General features: G+C 38.5%; 1 protein-coding gene across 5 annotated transcripts in view; it reads left to right on the top strand.

The window, feature by feature from the left end:
• mcf2l2 (MCF.2 cell line derived transforming sequence-like 2) overlaps positions 1–20,452 on the top strand; it is a 112,759-nt gene that overhangs the window by 1,021 nt on the left and 91,286 nt on the right. For 2 of the 5 annotated variants that reach the window (XM_086284651.1, XM_086284647.1), the window contains exon 1: positions 11,450–11,872. In XM_086284651.1, coding sequence (XP_086140777.1) covers positions 11,764–11,872 — 109 coding nt within the window. In that variant the 5' untranslated portion in view covers positions 11,450–11,763. Of the gene's footprint in view, positions 1–193; positions 1,283–8,292; positions 8,546–11,449; positions 11,873–17,734; positions 18,106–20,452 lie in introns of those variants that run through there. The other 3 variants (XM_086284648.1, XM_086284650.1, XM_086284649.1) reach the window with 3 other exon arrangements.

The raw sequence follows: 20,452 nt of genomic DNA, 5'->3' as shown, positions 1-20,452 counted from the left end.
GTGCTCTTGCGTGATGAGTCGTGTGAGTTATTTAATTTAACACGGTCTTTTTGATGGCTAAATATGTAGGGTTTTAAAAATGTTTTATGTTATTTTCCTACATATTTAACAAAAACAGAATATATATATATATATTTTATAATGTTTAATTTGATAATCATTGTGTGTTCCTGGGGCTCCCCTCCTCTTACAGTCCAGCTCCAGGCACCAGGATTTCTCTCTTGGACCTATTAACCCCCACCCCACCCTCAGCCAGCTCTGTGTCTCTCCCTCCGCCCTGCAGGCAGGTGAAGCAGCCTTCTGATTCGTTTTCCCTCTGTGTGACTCAGCTTCTTTATGAGAGCAAATAGAGCATCATCAAAGCAGCAGCACCACTGATTTCCTGCCCATCAAGCTTGAGGAGTTTCCCTTTCAATGGAGTTGACTCAACTATCTCCCCTGGCTGAGGAGCATTCTGTCTTTTCCTAGGTTAGAGGTGCTGTAAATATTTACTTTTGTTCTATGAGGATTTTTCTGGTTTTCAGTTGGGGCTTGGAGCATCATGACAAGGAACGGTTGGCTCTATTCGTGTCTGGATGGCTGATCAATAATTGGATGTTTTTACTTACAAATTTTCTGAAAATGCAGTTTTATTTTTTACTATTGGCACAGTTTTCTGACTGATAGGGTGACAAACAAATTGCCTCTTTTGTTGTCTTTCCGCTTGACTTGTTCTGGCTTTTATTGTTTAATTGCTTAACAGTTACCTTGCCATTGTTTTTTACTGAACACTGACTGGCAGATTATCTTGCTCACCGTTCAATTGACTAAGCTATTTTATTTTCTATTCTATCAACCCCAACTGGGTTTTTTTTTTGGTACTTTATATGTGCCTTACTAGCAGCGTGGTTATTTTATACGTAGACTTACTATTTAGCTAAGTGGCTGGGAGTGGCATCAACATTATCATTATCCCCAGGCTTTGTGGCTGTCTGTGATGGTGATAAATGTGAGGAAGGACTTGGAATAAGAGTATAAATAAGAATCAACATATATGAGGGGAAGAAAGGGAGACACAAATCTCAGGGGAGAAAATTGGATTAGGGAGCAAAAGCAGGGGAGACTGTCTGGGGTGGAAGGGTGACGAGAGGAGGCGTGGCAGCAGAGAGAGAGAGTGAGACGAAGAGAGATCAAGAGAAGAGTGGATGCAACCCACACCCTGAGATGCTGTGCTGGCTGAGAGAGGACGAGATGTCGGTTCAGGAGCTGCTACAGAGGGTCGAGTGTGTCATCACTCATGTCGGTAAGTCATCGTATATCTTCTCAGTTTCCCCCCTTTGTCTGTCTGTTCATGTTTCACTCTCAGGTGGATTAATTAGAATAAGAGGAGCGGATGTTTTAAACGGTATCCTCTCATGGGAAATTCTAAGGAGAGCCCGCCTCTTGGAATATACCCTTGTTGTGGTGAAAGATCTTTATCTATAAATCTTTGACTTGTGATTAGGAAGCAGGGCAAATGAAATGGAGGCAGGGAATTTCCATCCTCTCATCAGGACCACTGAGTGAAGAGGGATGCGATGGGCAAGAAGGAACATGTGCCAAAGAGTGTAGCAGAGAAGTCATTGGGTTCAGTTGTGATTTTCAGCAGCAATCAACATTTTTTTTAAATTGATTTTTCATTTCATTCTCATTTTCACTGGCATACATTAACTGTTTCCTTTGATGCGAGTAAATATTACTGAGACCAGGATCTTATTTTCTTGTTTTAATATGAATAATGATGATACATATTCAGTCTTCCATTGATATTGTCCATTTAAGTTTCTGTCTTGTTACCTTTACTCAGTTTTTTCATTGTGCCTTTTATTTCCAGCTCTCCTCTTTGCCCTTCTCTCATAGTAATCACTTCTTTTCCATCCCGAGTTCGTCCTTTCTCTCCCCTCTGTGTGTCCTTCATTCTGCCTTCCATGTAGTTCAGTCCACTCAAACCTTTTTTTCTCCTTGCACTTTTCTCCTCATTCATCCATCATTTTTCATCCTCCTTCTCTCTAATTCCGCATCCGGGTTGTTTCTGGTGTGGAAGTAGGTTAATGTGCCACGCTGGAGACGGTTGCATTGCACAGTATTCTCCATTGCTGCACTGCCTGCACTGCACAGTAGCTAAGAGAATGATGGGTAGGGGGGCGGAGGGCAGCCTGTGAAGAGTGTTACTATGGAAACTGGCTCTGAATTAATTTACTGGAAATCATGCTCGCTCAGTATGCTGCCACCAGTGTTTGCAGCACAGATGATTCTGTAAAGGTGTTAATTTAACTGGATATTGTTATATTCTTCACCTGTTTTTAAAAGATTACTTGTTATACCCATTATATAATTGAGAAACTACTGATATTGGTCTCATGCTAACCTGAGTGTAACTTAATTTTAAGTCTGCACTCTGAAGTTAATTGATTTACAGTAGTGTGACTTGTTTCAGTCCAAAAAAGAATGACACGAAACTACAATATGACTCTGTGAACTGATTTATGTCTGCACATCATTAATACACAGACCCAACCATCAATGATCTGTCTATGCAGCTAATTTGTCATTAATAAAATTTGTTCATTATTATTATTTTTTGTTACTTCAAGCCTTTCAGTTCGGTCTTAAAGTTATACATTACTAAAATTTCATAACAAATATTGGATGTCCAGTTAAAGGCCTCTCTCTGTGATTGATGATTACAATTAACCTTAACCCCACTTTTTAGAGGCAAATAAAAGGAATATATATTTTTTTCAAAACAACAAAAACTGCATAGATTCACTCCAAGTACTCCAGTTTTCTCCGATGTGTGTTAGGTTAATCAGTGATTCTAAATTGACAAAAGTGTGAATGTGAGTGTGAATAATTGCCTGTCTATCCGTGTTAGCTTTGCGATGGATGACCAGTATCAGTGTGTGTCCAGTGAAAGCTCAGATGGGCTCCAGTCAAAGGCTGCAGTTTAACAGTCAGTTTACTTAAGAAGGTTCCTAATTGAGTGACGTGAAGCTGGAAGCATCTGTGTGAGAACAATAATAAGAGCTGGATGAATTCTCTAATTAAGTAAATGTGCTGCATTGCTTCATGTATGGTCCCCTTTAGCACTGGACCATCCTTTATGAAAGGTGAGAAAATATTGCTCTCCCACAATTCAAATATGCATTAACAGCTCATGAAAACAAACTTTTAACATTACACTCAAGCTACACAGATTATCATGTAAATTACTGCAGTTTTTTTCTTTTTCATACTGCAACTGCCTAATATGCATTTATACTTCTTTCAATAATTTGTTTAACTGACAACTAAATGAGCATTGTGCTACTTAACAAAATTACTTGGGAGATGCTGAAGCTTTAATAAAGGCAAGACTTAAAGTGAATCACCTCTTCAGCGGGAAGGGAAAGTATGAGTCGATTGCTGAATGAGGCAATTTTTCCTAATACAGCTATTCACTGTTACGACTGGTAGGCTGCTATATTCCAGTGTTGCATAAAAAGCATGTTATCTAAGATGAACCTTTTTGGAATTCATCTACAGGACTCTGTAGTTTCACCACAGCAGGCCCATGTTAATAAATGCAGTTTAATTTCCTGAGCACTGGATTTCAAAGTTACTATGAAATCGCCATCATTCTATGACTTTATAATATTTCTCACCAGGGTAAAGTGAAAGTGATTACCAAAAAATATTGGTGGTCATTTTTTTCACTATTCCTTTATGAGTATAAACAAAACAAACTATAAGGGCTTTTGGTGATGTAATTCCACCTCTGCTTATTGTTATTAAAGGAATGACAGACACTCTCTCTAATTTTCTGTACAGTCATTTTGAAGAGAGCTTGTTGGCTTTTCACCTTTGATATTGTGCAGGCAGCAGGAGGAGGAGAAGCCTCAAATGGCAGAATATAATTGATCAAAGATGGAATCAATTTTCCTTGGTGTGTGTTAGATCAGTAGAGACAGATCATGAGAATGTACTGTACCAATGTTATAAGATGATACTGTTTGACATGAATTGGGTTTCAGAGCATGCAGAAACAGAGGAAGAGCCAAACAGTTTCAGGCAACACTTTCAAACCTTATCTGAACTGGTGATGTCATTATGAGCACATATAGGAGGTGACTAATGTTATGTTAGTCACGTTGCATATTAGCTTGCAGGAGAATCCAGGGATAGTTGTAACGTGGGTCAGTTGTAGCACTTCCAATTTCTCCAATCAGAGCTAAGTGTCAAATGATGTGATTCATCCTGTACATGCCCAATTCATTTCTTCTATCACATGTGAAAAATTAGCACATTTTGGCAAACACAGACAGTTTAAGAAGAAAAAAATTAATTTGTATGCAAAAAAGTATGTTTTTTTATTTCAACTTTATGTTAATTTCTAATAGCATTATCTGCTTTGCAGTTAAACTCATCAAACTTAAATTATGTTATTTGTATGTCTATGGGGATATATTCTGTGTAGGTCTTTAGTGCTAATGTTTTAGCCGTTGGCTGTAATGTTAGCTAGTTCATGGCTATAGGAGTCTGGGTCAGTTGTAACAGCAACAGTCTGGGTTAGTTGTAACAATAATGCAGATGTTACAACTTACCACACTATTACTTTAACTTATATTAAACAAGTTGGGACAATGACACCAGCAGAGAAAGGTTCACTGGTCACCTTTGTATATGCGGTTAATGCCATTGGCAACACAGTTCCTCCAATGTTTGTGTTCCCACGTTATGCAGACCACTTTGTCAGAGATGGGCCAGTAGGAAATACTGGTAGTGGAAATAAATCAGGATGGGTGCAAGAAACAGATTTCCTCATCTTTCTGAAGCACTTTGCAAACCACACCAAGGTAAGCCATGAAAAAAGTAATTCTTCTCATGGATGTTCAAAAGCTAGATTTCTGCATTCTGTCACACATAGCTACATAAATAGTTCTAAGTGCATTCAGGTGTTGAATAAAAAAGATTACATGTTAAGATTTTGTCAGTTTTTTCACCCACGGATATGTTACAACTAATCCAGGCTATGGGGTCAATTGTAACGTTTCACTCTTTGTGTCTGAGACCACACCATGCAATGAGTAATTGTGCTGCAGAGAAAATAGCTGTACTATTTAATAGCAGATATATGTAAATACTTTGCATTACATTTTGAATCCACTACCTTAAAAGAGCTCCAAGCTACAGACAGAAATGTCAAACGTTATGTTACAACTATCCCCTGTTTCCCCTACACAATTCCCAGTTGTTTTAATTATGAGTTATCTTGCCAACAAAATGCCAACCTGTTATGGATCTGTGATTCCTCTTCTCGGTTGAAGTCTTTTCTACATAACTGAGAAAATGTAAATCTTATTGGATGACTGTTGTACACAGCTATCTGTCACATGTCAAATAAATAAATTAAAAACATTTATATAATTGGAAAGGATTAAATAGAGTTAGGTGAAGTCATTTGGGTATACCTCCTGGTCTACCTCCAGGTGTTTTGGGCTTGATTGAACTTGAAGAGACTATGGAGCAGACCCAGGACATGCTGAAGAGATTATGTCTTCTGACTAGCTTCTTAATGCCTCGCTTTGCCCCCTTAAAAAAGCTAGGTGGTCTGTAGTGTGTGTATGAAAATCGCTATATATCATTTATGATATTGTATTGAGTTTATGGTGCTAGGTTAGATGCTTATCCTTACAGCTTGAAACTCAAATCATAATGTGGTCATATATGTCGTTTGGTATAAGATACAACAGGGCAGAATTAGCAGTATTGTTGCCTGGCCTTTTGCTTGCTGCATTGTATCTTTCTGGAGATTCATCTAACATTACACTACCAGTTTTCTGTATTTGACAGCGTTCACATCTTACATGTCTTCAGAGGTCCGCTACTGAAATCTCAACTGCAGCCTATTGATAGCAGCTCAGGATTTGTAATATTATTCAGAGGCCTCCTGCCTGAAACCCCTGTCACCCACCCAAGCTTCCAAACAGCGCCAACCTTTGTAGTGATGACGTTAGCACTGTATTCTCTCTGCTTCCTCTTCCTGTATATGATACAGGAGTGGAGGTGGGGAGGGGAGGCACACCATATCCTTTGGAAAGTGTCTTTCTTTCTGTCTGCTGGACAGAGGCCAGCTGAACGGTCCTGCTCACAACAATAGAGCTGAACAATAGCACAGGAGAACTTTCACAGTTTGGCCTAATTTTTTTACAGAACAATTTTTAAGAGGATAAATGCTGAGCAGGTCAAATGAGCCAAGGTCAAGTGGTCTGGTCACAGTTTCAGTGTTGACTACAGGGCAAACTCATTGATACAACTACTGTTTTCCTTTTAGTTTTTCATTTTGAAAACTTCAGTTGGCTGGCAAGATACTTGATAAATTTTAAAAGGTATTCCTGTAATCACAGTGTTCCTTGGAAACGCTCATCAGGACATGTGAATCATTTCATAGTTTCACTTTTAGTTTTTTGCAGTTTATCAGGAACGCTAACTGTTTTGCTTTCCTTGAAAGTTCTGAAATGATTTCACCAATAACTTAACTGGTAAACACACCGAGTGAAAGCTTGTTTTTTATGCTAACAATAAAGTGCTAAAGAGAACAGAAAACAACATCTGTTCCTTTTCGATCTGGGACTGGTGGGAATGCCATGTTCATCAATTATTCAGATTGCTCTAGTGCCTGGTCTGAAACGTCAGTACTCAGTAATGTGTGGAAATGTCCGTCTTGTGCATCCTGGACTGTCACTTTAAGATAGTTTGCTTGCGTCATTTCAAGTCTATGGTGATTTTCTGGTTCCAGTAGGAGAAGGTCATTGTCAGTGAGCTAGCCAAGGCCTGCAGTGACATAATCCATGATGTCAGCGGTTAGAACAGTAGTTGACCAAAAATGGACTTTTTTTTAATGGACCAACAGAATAAAAGCTCTATTCTTTTTGTTGAAATAGTTTTGAAAAATGCAATTCCTACAGGCTGCTCTAACTGATATACATGCAGCTCATGTAACCCTAGCTAACACTTTCAAACATGAGTGGAGAAAGATTCAGGCTGATGCGTGAACTGTCTGAATGGAAATACTGTATAAGGCTAGACTGTAACACCAGAGGTTTCTGAGAAAAGTCATTTTAAGAGTAACTTATGTGAACTAGATGTTAAATAACACAGTAAGTAAGAAACTTGGTTACATTTTAGTAAAAAAATATTTCTCCTCCACAAACTGTCCAGTCACACAACACAAAAAGAACCAAGACAACTGATTTACAATACCCCAGAACTTTTTTGTCGCATGTCCTGTAATGAAGAGTCCTGTAGTCGTGTGGAAAGGACAAACATTTCTGAGAGGCTGAGGTCACTGACAGATATTGGCTGTTGCTGATGACTGTAGTTGTCTTGGTCGCAGCTGATTAGCACTCAGTGGTTTTTCTCATCTTCATGTGTGAAAAGAGAATTAAAGGAAAGGAATTAAACAGGTACAATTTAGTACGATAAAACCTCAAATACAAGTAATGTGTCACGCCAAATTGCAGTAATGCATCCTCCTCAGTCACCTTAAATATTATATTTTCATGTATTTTTATATGGAATGAAAAGTTTTAACAGTCAGAAAATATCAACATTTAACCTAAAAGAAAAAGTCTGATAAACTGCCAAAACTATTGTCTGCAAGGAATATTTATTATATATCACATACATTCTGTAACACACTTATTAGACTATTTGGACACACGCGCCACAGCCTTGACCCACTTTTTGGACACAACCCAACATATGTGCATGTAAATATTCGCCATCTTACTATTTTATATCTTCTTAACATTTTTTAACTAAGAAATTAAAAGTATCCGAGAAGAGGTGGAGGGAAAACACTTATTGATGGATAACCAACATCATACAGTTTTTTCTCTTCTGAATAATGTAGTCGATGCAACTATATGCATCTTTGACTCTGAGTGTGACCAAAACCTGTCTAATTGTGCTGTTTTACATACATGATCAGTTCAAAGTCTAAAGCTTTGTCTATAGATAGGGCGTGGCAGCCATCTCACACGCATCCATAACTAGTGAAGAAACAATGTGGAGAAGCCTTATAAATCATTTGAGAGGAGGGGGCATAAAAGAAGCAGGACGGGGGGAAAGGAAAGCTGGGAGTAAACATGGAAGGATGCAGAGGAGAAGGGAAGTCCCCGCTGCCTGATGAGAGTATTGTTGAGGATATTTGTGTAAACTGTGGTAAGAACTGAGCAGCTAAGCCGGTCACAAGGCTGCCAGGAGAGGCTCAACCCCCCTCTTTGACGAAAACACGAACATCAGCACACACATATCCATACCTCTCTGCCGTTTCTTGCTACTCTTACACACAAAATGACAAGGACTGGTCCTGAACTACTGAGGAAAACCAGACAGCCCTGAGGAGTGGACTGTAGTATCACCAGATCTTTGTATGTGTGTGTTGCTGTGGACATTGGACTGGATGTTGGTTTAGCGGTGTGGCTCAGCCCCTCCTGTGCACTGTGTCACAGAAAGATCAGCAGCAACATGGGATCAGTAATATGTAAGTGACTGTCATATCGACTGTAGTGACTGTGTTATAGGTGTGTGTGCTATATAGCTTTGACTTAATCCGTACTCAGTAAAAAAGAGCTTTAAAGGGTCAAAGCCTATAATAATGCTGCTTCCTTAGTACCACCTTGTCAATGGTAGTGATGGGGATACACACGAGTCTGTAGTGGTTTGTCAGGAGTGGGAGTGAAATGGACCTGCAGCTTATTAATACAGTTTTGTGTGGTAAAGTGTTAGTCTATCCCATGTGTTTGATCTTGTGAAATATAAAATACAAGCAGGTAAGCTACATTATTGTACATGCTAACATTTTCATACATGGTGGCGGCACGAACACAGTTTAACAAAGTGCAGATTTCTCAGTTTTTGCTTATTGTGACATGATAATAATAACACATGAGAAACTAATGTAAAACACTGATTGTGAGACTGCATAGAGATGGAAGAGGGCAAAATAACTTAAATGGGCACCTGAATAATAATAGCTTATGCAGTGGTGAGGAGTTATTGAAAGAGTCAATTTAACTATAACAGAAGGTGCAGAAGCTCTATTTGAAAAATTAGCTGAAAAATATGTTTTGATTTGATTTGATTTGATTTTATTGATTAGCATTCAAATATCTCAGTGAACAGAACAAGGATTATCTGAGGTCACTGGTGCTTCTGTGATTCTCGCTCAATCAACAGTCCTGTTATAAGCTTAAGAATTTGCTAGCAGAAGATTCCTCCTGAAGTCCAGTACCTAGAGCATCCACAAAGAAGGGCTAGATCAACTATTAAAGATGAAACAAGAAGCATGCATGGATATCACAGGCAGATACCCACAGAACGAACATAAAGTGTGCATCTTGGGCAGTAAAGAAGAGAATAAAGGGAACAGCAAGCCTCTCCAGGGGAATTAAAGGAGCTGGCTGACATCAAGAGAACCAACATCAATTTTTCAAAAAGGCCAACAGAGATACTCGACTCATAACTGCACATGAAAAAGGTATTAAGGTTAAGGTCCTGTAGAACTTCAGTTTTTAGACTGAAAAGAAAGCGTTCCAGATACAGCTGACTGACAAAGGACAGCAGAGACCAGTTATGACAGTCAGAGGAAAGGGTAACCTTAGTGAAAGCTAAAATCCTCACAGGCAGGTGTGACAGGCTCTGTCATTTGTAATTTAAATTTGACCATTGGACCTTAAAATACAAGATGAAATTCAAATTATTTGAGATGCAAATTTATCATGTAATCTAAATATGCATCAAAAGCATTGCGGTTTTGCAAAAGAATTTGTCCTCAAAAACACACTACAAAAAAAAAAGAAATGCAGTTCACATCCAGCAATGATGTGCTGGTCCTGGTGTTTCTACACAAGAAAAGGAAGAAACAGAGATTCTGGGTTCATCCAGTTCTCAACAGAAGGCAACAGCAGGGAGAATCTAATGGTTTAATCCAAGAGTTGAAGTTGAATCACAGCTGCTTTCATGCATTTGCAGGATGTTAGTCGGGCAGTTTGATTGCTTGTTGGCAGAGTTGGGATCACATCTGAGGAGACAGAGAAATTATTTTACAGATAGATCGGGAGCAGCGTCGAGCTGTATGTGTGAGATAAAACAATCTTATTTTACAATTTGCATATTTGATTGCATCACCACTAGATGATGCTCCAGCTGGTTAAATCTGTTTATTTGCATGTGAAAAATCTGAAAAACTGAGCTGAGAAATGATTTCATTTCAATCATTTCATTTGGTAATGAAGTGAGATAAGGTATTTTGAATGTCTCTCATTATTATGAATTCTCAAACAAAACAAACAAACAAACAAACAAACAAACAAACAAACAAACAAACAAACAAACAAACAAACAAAAATGCCAACATTTAAAAAAGGTCTGTTTTTCTTTGATTCTGTACTCACAAACTAATTTCAGGTAATTCACTTGCCAGAAATAAAGCACCATACAGCAAACCTTTAAATGAGATGCTTATGGGATTTTAGCCACCTCCAAAAAAACTTCTTTTATTTTATTTAGTGCCTTGAAAAGTTACATGAGCTGATTTTTATCTGGGTAAAAACTATAAAAGATTAAGTACAGTGTGTACCTGAATAGAGTTCACTGCTGTAATCCACTTCTACGATAGCTTAAAATAAGACTTCAGTGGGTAGAGCTTTTTTCACCATATAAATAAGCTGTTTTCTCACATGCATTTCAGTTCAGAACTATTTTAGACATTTCAAGGCAGTGCTCTAAGTGTCAGAATAAGTCCTTTCAGGCATTACATGGTTTTTACTAAAAGTCTGTATAATGTCAGACGGAGCCTACGCAAGAATAGATCAGGTCATTCTGAGCTAGAGAATGTCTACACTCTTCCTGGTGCCATCCCTTGCCTATACCAAGCAGCATATTTCCAGTAGAGAATACATGTGCAGATAATCCCCAGCTGTGTGTTGCATGTAAAAAAAGACTATTCTTGACAATGTCTCAAAATGATTCTCTTGACTTTATCATAGGTTGGTGATTGTGTTTAAAAGGTTTGCAGTATTGTCACATTAGAGCAAGAGCACAGGTGTGACCGAAAATATTACACCTACATGTCATGTGGGTAAGCAGCCAGGATGCTGATGTTTTGCATACTGGCTCACTGGAAACAATACTGTATTTCTCCACAGTATCCTTTTTTATTTGTATTTTTGTTGTTAATTATTTCACAAAATTACACAAAATCTCTCAAAATTAGGAGAGAAGTGTACAGGGTAGAAAAGAACCTCTAATAGAGTCTACATAGAGTGTAAACTCCCTCCTTCACAGCAGGTCTGTGATTGTAACAGGTGTGGGTGTATGCAAATGACCTGTAATAGGCTTTACCCTGTAGCAGAGATTATGACAGAGAGCCAGAAACAGACATAGACAGAAGTAGAGAGGTCACAGGTATCTTGTGGGCTGTACAGGGACATGCAACAAACAGGTCCAGCAGCACAGCGGCATAGAAAACAAAAAGTGTGTATTTGTGTGTGTAACAGACAGGAGAAGCATTAGACAAACATGGATCACCCCCCGCTTCTCTGACAGAGTCAGTGGGGAGGCAGGACAGGTAGATACCATAGAAAAGAATATGCATGCAGTACAACCATGTAAGATTCAGTTTATTCTGACTACAAACAGAATCTTGAGGAAGGCTGTTACATCAGACCTTTGGATCTTGTTTTACAAGTTGTGGTAAATATGGACGTTTATGGATCTTATTCCACTGTACGGATCTCCATTGCTGAGATGGAATCTTACTACAGCTTCCTGGAGGTGTGTCAGGAGACTGAATCAGCCATACTAGGAAGTATGTAAATCCTCTATGCACCATTACATTCTTCTCTCAACCCTTTTAATATGTTACCTTTACACTACTATACAATTTTGGTTCAATACAGCTTTGGAAGTGATTAGAAATTTGGGCACTATAGCACTAATAATTTAGCTTGAAAGAAGCAAAATTACTTTGACAAGCAACAATGTAAAATATGTTTTGACTGCAGCTTATAAAGTATGACTCTGTGTGTATGAGACAACTGCGCAGAAGCAGCAGAAAACACAGAAATTCAGTTGCTGTTTGGTCCTAGTCAATAAAATCTTAATGTCTTTATTAATAACAAAAAATAATTTTACACTGTTATTGTTGCTGACTCATGTTGTAGTTGCTCATATCAATCCTGCTGTTATAGCCTGTTTATTCAATTCTAGATGATGATGAAACCTGTAAACAGATGTAAGCAACAAAAGCTTCAGATCACATTGAAAGAAGTTGGAAATGAAGCTTGTTTGTTGCCGTCAGCGGTTTTAGGAACCTTCCTATAGAACAGCTAATGTTAGCATACTAGCATGTTGGTAATTAATTTCATTTATAATCTTTAGTAAGTTTGTACAAAAAAAGAGAACTGTTCTGAAAATATGGCTGTTTGGAGTGCGTAAGCTTTGCTGCAATTTCTTAATAAACTTTGTACAAATTAAAGTTCTACTAGAAGAATCGATACTTTGCTGAAGTTATTTGATCATGCTGCAGGTTATGCTCCTAAAAATGGTTCTATGTGAATTGTTGGGTTTCATATTTTCACCAGACTGTGTAGAATCCTCTATGTCTCTAATGAATGGGGCGTTCTAACCTATTCAAACGTGACAGTGTGCAGTAGTGTTCACAGTTTTAACACACAAAAAGATGTATCTAAAGAAAATTTTACTTTTCTGATGAAACAATTTGACATTGATTAAAGCAGCACCAAATGAACTTCGATTGAGGATTTTTAATTCAAATTATCATGCAAAATATATAAAAAGTGATGATTAATACAAGACACAAACAAAAAGTGAACAGAGGTGTTAAAATCCAACAAAGAGTGAGAACAACAAGTAAAACTTAAACTTTAATATGTAAATGACCATTATTGTCGTAATCCTAATAGCAATGAAAATGTACAAGTGTACAAGATAAATCCATTTTCAGCTAATAGGAGTTCCCTAATTGAAAAATGAATGCACACACCAAGAAAAAAGCTTTATAGTTTCGTTTAGATGAACTGTTCTGGCTGAAGAGTTCATCGTTCTGTTGTTAGAATACGTGCAGGTTCTTTTATCTCTGTCTAATATCCTTGATTATATGGCACAGAAAGAAAGAAATGAGCTCCAGTATCTATTGTTTTTTTGTTGCCATTAGTCTTCCTATGCAGATTTTTTTGGACCTTATCACAGAGATATTAAGAAACAGTTTCTGCCTTTCCAGTTTATTAGGTTTTTTTTTGTCTTTGCTTGCTGCCAAGGCAACCAATATGGGATCTTTACATTTTGAAGCTGGTCATTAAAATTGATTTTTGAATGATAGGAAGCATGTTTGTTCATGCAGAACTCTTTAACATTGGCTTTAACATCCTACTTGTTGGTTGAAACCTGTGATTTACAGTAGCAACAGAGATGTTTCTGTGCTCCCATTACTCAACATGTGTGCTGACTGATGGACAAACATCAGAGTGCTTTGTTTTGTCAGTCGCTGTCAAGTCCAAGATCAAGACCAAGCATGCTCGTATTTATGGCAACAACAACAAAGACGGCTACATACCAAATGCATATAGAAATGCAGACGTTGCAAGATGCCCCAGTGTTCATGGTTAAAAACAGGATCAGGCTTGTGACTCATTATTAGCAGTCCACATTTCATGAGGTGATAATGATATTCATTGGGATAATGTATGTGTGTGTCAGGGAATGAGAAACAGAGAAGTGTTATCAGCGGATCTGTCACTGGACATCCTCTGATTGTTTTCTTGTGCTGACGCCTTCTTCCTGAGAACCAATAGGAAGCCCCCCCTTCACCTAGACCTTGAGGAACAACAACCCAAAAATAACACTGGCTCTGCATCATAATTGTGTATTTGTGTTTGTATATGAAAAAATCTGTTTTGTGTGCTCCCTGTATCTGAGATTGACAGAGATCAAAGAGAGCTAGGAAGCTGTCTTAAGAGAGTGTTTGATAAACTTCTGCATGTTTTCACATGTGATATAAAACCTTTTATTAATGGAAACAAATTCTTACATATCATATGTTTTTCATCAAAGATGTGCAGGTATATTAAAATTAGTTTGTTGCATATTCACTGTTTGGCAAACATTTTAAATTGGAAACCACTATAAAGTCTGTAATGAGCAGATCTTCACAAATTAATGTGGTTACAGCATGAACTTAAAAAAGCAGGGGCAGCCCACTACTTCCACTTAAAAACGGTAGCTGCGAGTATAATGTGGGTCTACTCCAAACACACTGAACTCATTCATGAGACCGCTGTTATCCTGCTTCATGCTGTTAATAGAGACTCTAGTCTATGTAACATTCCGAGTTCACATCACTGCTAAGAATTACACAATTTAACATCATGCAATTACCAGATAAAATCCAGGTTTCATTTTCACCTCTCTGTCTTTCCATTCTCTCGATCACCATGTGCGCATCATTTTTCTCCACTTGTCCCTGCACAGATACTTTTTTTTGTCATTTTGCCTAGAAAACATTTAAACATTGCATCAGTAAATTAAAATTATAATAACAGTACAGTAAATATTCTGCTTGGCTGAAAAGAAATGTTTCCCTTTGCTTATGTTTATTCTGATATATTCATTGTTGCAAAGCAAGTTTTTATGCAATCTCTTCCCCTTTTTGAGCAAATTAACTGAACTTTAATCATATACTATATATAAAAGATGACTATAACAATTCAGTCACTGATAGGTTTGTGGAGTGTCAATTTTTCAACTTTGATACTTTCATGTGTACAGTATATATTTAAATGCGTGCAACATAAGGGATTGAAATATTGTGATCTTTGGGGACTGACTCACATTTGGAATAAACTCCAAGTGCCCATTTCCAAAGTTGCAGTGTTTGGCACTTCATTACTTACAGTGTTGGGAAGGTTACTTTTAAAATGTAATCCACTACAGATTACAGAATACATGCCCCAAAATGTATTTTGTAAAGTATTCTGTTACGTTACTCAATGAGAGTAATGTATTCTGAATACTTTGGATTACTTAATATTCTATCCTGCTTTTTACAACTACATGAATGTACTATTGCTGTGTGATTTATTATTAATACTGAAGGTTACTTGCCATACCAATACCAACTAGATTTTTAATTCTTAATATAAAATGAGTAACAGTAGGGTGGACATTAGGTAAGGCTGCACTTTTTGCAGCGATCTTGTATAGAAAACTAAATAAACAGGTCCGCAGCTCCGAACCGTAGTAAAGGGACCTCTGGCTAATACGTCGGGTTCATGTCGGGCTTGTAGCCGAAAAATAGCTTTACTTTGTTGTCTGGGTCGACTATGCTAGCGAGAGACAGAGAGAGGCGTTGAAAGGCTGCTCCAACGGGACTTATTGTTTCGGAGGTAAAGACAAACACAGTGTACAGTCGACTCTTAATAGTTTACTTACAACTGGGCTTGTCAGGCACTCTTTTTGGCTGCAGTGGTTATATTATATTGACATGCTTCCATGTCCCGTTTCTTCTCGGTGACATTTCGTACTTTTCGACTCTTTTTCTCCCTCCTTTGCTCACAGACACATAACGGGTATGGCAGTCCATTCTCCCTGCCCATGAGGCTACATTCTTTAGGGCTATGCCTGTAACAACCTGCCTATTGCCTTCATATTAAATCATTTTGTGAATATTTTTTTTAAAATGTTTCTTCACGTCATTATGCGGGCCGCAAGTAGAGGTGACATGGGCCGCGAGATTGAGACACAGGCATTAGAGCCTCTTAATGCGTGTCTTGTTTAGGTTTCCACCGGTGGGGAAACCAAAAATAGAGAGGGCATAGCCTAACATATGAAACAGGAAAATACGGCCATGTAATCCATTCATTTCAACAAAGTAACTGTATTCTGAATACCACCCTTTTAAACGGTAACTGTAACGCAACACAGTTACTCACATTTTGTATTTTAAATACGTAACGGCGGTACATGTATTCCGTTACTCCCCAACACTGATTACTTATTTCCTTTCTAACCTGCTTCATTTGAACACTTTCCTTTTTTCCCCTTCTTTTTTTTTCAGAATCAACATAAAGCCGAGGCTAGCATGTATCACAATCTGAATGAATCTGAATCTGACTGTGCTGCTTTTTCACTTCCTTGCTCAGACTTCTTGTTTTTGAGAACCTTTGTACAATGTGGAAGAATCATGAACGCACACACACAAATGACATGCCTGGGAATGCAGTAATGTTTATCCACTTGTAGGAAGTAGGTCACAAAATACATGTAACAACTGAACAGGCATTGTGCTGAAAACAATGTGTACAAGTTCACATGTGCACTTGTTTATGTGTGCACGTGCAGTTTTTATGTTCCTGCTGTATGTGGATGTCAGTATGTCACTTCCGTGTTTTCTCTTTGTGTCTGCCGCATCGATCTCTGTGTACATGCATGTATCGATCCGTCCATTGTCTTCTACTTCATCTGCTTATCCAGTGCATTGTTTCAGGATTGATACCAAGATTGAGATTACTTCATTACAGATTGTTAAGTTAAAATGCACATTAGAATAAACTAAAACACATCATCTCGTCCACATCTGCCCCTGATCACCAAACCTGCAGTCTTTCATCAAGTGTCCTCTCTGCTCCACCTCAGTCCACATTCCTTCGCCTCACATTTACAGAGATTAGTTCTCCACACTCTGGACTCTCTAGTAAGTTCCCCACTGCTTAGAACAGCCAGCAACCCTCGAGGTTCTCCACACGTTTGGGCAGACACTCCCAGCTCTGCCCCGCTGTGCTCCAGCTCAAAATCACAACCTCATTCCATCAGTAGTTATTCATTTTTCATCTAATACAGTCCCATAAGTGTTTATTTAACAAACAAATCTAGTTAGCTCTGGCTTGTGTAATAGCAGTATTTCATTCGTTTTCATAAATTGAATTAAAAATGTAGCTCTCAAAATGGATTATAGAAACATCAAAAAAAATTTCAGCCATATGTTTAGAAGTTTGATTGTAACAGCTACCAACTCAACACAAGTAAAAGTTATTGCTTTACTCGTGTAAAACTATATCTAGAGTTTAACAGTGAACACTACAGTTAATTGAACACCTAATTTCTCTGTGAATAGATATGGCAAACCAGACATTCATGTTTCTAGGAAGGCAACAAAAACAACTGTCCGAAATGCTGAGTGTATAAATACAACCAATACTGCGCTGAAAGATCAGGGTCAAAAAATCTTTTTAGTGTCAGATTACTCTTGAGTGGAATCAAGCAAAAGAGGTATTTCAGTAATAATGTCTACTTCCACATGTTGTCCACATTTGGCAGCCCAACATAACTCAGGACTCATAAAAGAGACACAGACATAACAGCACAAAGATTCTGTGGCAGGAACATGGAGCCTGCAAAAATGAAGCACACATGATCAGGGCAACATGCATACACACACTCTGTCTCTCTGACACACACACACACACACACACACACACACACACACACACACACACACACACACACACACACACACACACACACACAGCTGCAGCTCCACTCTATATTTTCCTCTGTGTTCCTCCTTCTGTCTCTTTCTTCTGACGTACGCTCCCACCCCGTCCTCTCTCTGTGGCTTCTTATAGGCTGCTCACTGCTCATAGCTGAGCTGTTTTACTACAGCTGGAGCTGGAAAAACTGACCACAGGCAAACCTAACAACAGTAACACACAAACAGTTCCGGGACTGCTCCGGCTCTGTGTGTGAGTGCGTGTGACTGAAATGCAAGAAAAGAGAGAGAGACGGAGATTTGTTCGTCTGGATGTCTGGAACAGCCTGAGATGATGATGAGGAGGATAATGAAGAAGAAGCAGCTGCTGTTGACAGACCGGGGTTTTGTTACTGGATGTCTGACTGGGTTTGGATACTATGAGTTTATTGTCATTTGATGGGATTGCTGGTCTTTCTTGGAGGATTTACTTTTTCTCCTGCGTGTGTGCTCCTGCCAGGAAGGTCTTGAGATGAAAAGCATCAAAAACATAATAGGTAATTTTCACACACACTGGACGCCTTACAGGATTAGTATTTGTCTGCACTTTGCCACTTTACTCCTCTCAGAATCAGCCATTGGATTCTCTTCTTCAGTATTCAAAACTTTTGGTGATAGGTTTGTAGCTTGAACCTATTCGCTGGAACGCTCAAGACAATTTAATTACACAGCAAAAGCAAGACACAAGTAGGCAAAGTTCTTTGTGTTACTCATGCATGAGGGAGGCCTGCCTGGAGCCAAGTGTCGTTCCACCCACTTGACCTCCGTCAGACTCTCAGCCAGGTTCCCCATAGCACTCCTTTTATTGTGGTTACATGAATATGCATAGGTTCATTAACATATGACGTTTCATATAGGTATACATGTGGACAAAGAATACCTTGTCGGTGTGTGTCGTGTAAGTGTGTGTGTGTGTGCGTGTGTGGGGGGGGGAGGGACCCTGTGAAGACTCCCCAATGCTGGTGCCAGGAGTCTAGCGGTACATCTGAACAATAGGCTCTTATACTTAACCAGATACAGAGTAGGTGTCCTCCTATACCATAAACCAGTAAGAGCAGATATAACCTCTCTCCTGACCTTAAGACGTGTGTGCATGCCAGAGTGCTCTGGGAGGCACACAGAGTCTCCACAGACTGCTAAGGAGCAAACCTCTACCAACATGACATTGATGATAAAACTCTAAGCATATATGAGTAAATATTTCTAAGCATAAATGACAATCAACAATATAAACCTAACATTTGGAGAATAGACCCTGTAGCTTTTCAGAAAAAACATTCTTTTCTGTAAATCATAGGTTCAGTGATGCCAAAAAAAGGTGCTAATGCTTAAGGCATTTTATTTTAAGATTAGAGGAGCTACAAAGTGGTTTTACCTGGAACACTGACAGCTGCAATTCCAGGGCTCCATGGTGCTGTAAGCTCACAGGAAAATCAAAGAGAGTGGAGGAACATAACAGAAAAAAAAATTCCTGGTGAGTTCTAAGAAATACCAAAAACAAGCTGCACACACACTAGATTATTTTATAAACTGACTGTGGCGAGGCTGGCACTACACACTGCAACTTAAGAAAGCACATGCAGGAAGGCTAAACACAAGCGAAACACAAGACTTAATCAATTTGAAAGAATAAAGAGAAATATACAACTAAATCCACATTAATGCCTTTAAAACACCACTTCTCCTTACTACTTTGGCATGCAGCTTATTCCAAGATAATTTTAATGCTTTTATGCATCTCCTCTCTCTTAATGTTGACTCTGGACAATCAATGATCTTGAGGACAGGACTCGATGGAGGTCGGAGCAGAACTGCTTTTTTTATTGAAGAAGATAGTTTTTGTGACTCTGACAGTTTGGTGTTACTTTTCAGACACCTTCCTGGTAAATGCACAATGGAAAAGAATCTAAAGTTCCTAAAACAACAGTATTCTACAGTAATGTAGACATTATTAAAAAACAAAGCCTGAAGAATTAGAATCTCCTCAGTCCGATTCTTTTGAACTAATAATTATTAAAAGGTGGTGTAGTTATTCTAAAGACATTTTGGAAAGTTAGTATATTCAGTTTGTCCATTACAACATACATTTATGAAACAGGTGCTAAAAGGTGGGTTTGATTCCCAAGTCTCAGGCCAGTATCAAAATATTAATGACTATATTTGGCTATCCATAGGTACTCTAGTCCTTTGTTTCTGAAAGATAGGAGCAGAGTCACTAAACAGCTGTGCTAAGCTGTACTGATCTTTAAGATCTGTAATGGATATATAAAGAAGAAATGTGAATATCCTCATAGATTCCTCCTGGGAATCTAGCAAAGAGGTGGTTCATTATTATTAGGCAGCCCAACGCATTAATCATAAAAAAAGGCGAACATAACAGCACACAACATGGAGTGTGCAAAATGAAACACACATGACTGTGGTGACAATGTGTGAGAGCATGCTGTTTAATCCCTTTCAGAGCAGATGGATTAGGGTCACAGCCTAGGTGTGTATATTCTAGCAGTGTGTGATAGTGTTGGCTCCATATTTTTGTGGCTGTGTGAGAAATTACTGGCCACCTTTTGGGTACACTGAAACTCCTTCACTCAGTGCTGTGATCACTTTCATGTCTTTTTGGTATTTTAACAAGAATTGTTAACATTTAACATAGTTTAGATATGTTAGTGGACAGAAGCCATTTTGTCTGTAATCAAGGCTTTAATGACATGAATTACACTGGACAAGTCCTTTCCAGACAAAGTCAAGCTTGTCTTTTCCTGCTTTGGTAAGACCTCTGGGTCTGTGTGACCATAGCTGACCAAACAAAAGTGCATAGTCAGGGGATCTTACAAAAAAATACTG

Source organism: Aulonocara sp. 'chitande type north' Nkhata Bay, linkage group LG23 (genome assembly GCF_057382095.1).
Source record: "Aulonocara sp. 'chitande type north' Nkhata Bay isolate Kocher_YH1m ecotype deep benthic linkage group LG23, A_spYH_male_GT1.1, whole genome shotgun sequence".
In the NCBI taxonomy this organism is placed as follows: Eukaryota; Metazoa; Chordata; class Actinopteri; order Cichliformes; family Cichlidae; genus Aulonocara; species Aulonocara sp. 'chitande type north' Nkhata Bay.
The sequence above is the reverse complement of the archived record's forward strand: the minus strand, read 5'-3'. Positions and strand labels throughout refer to the sequence as shown.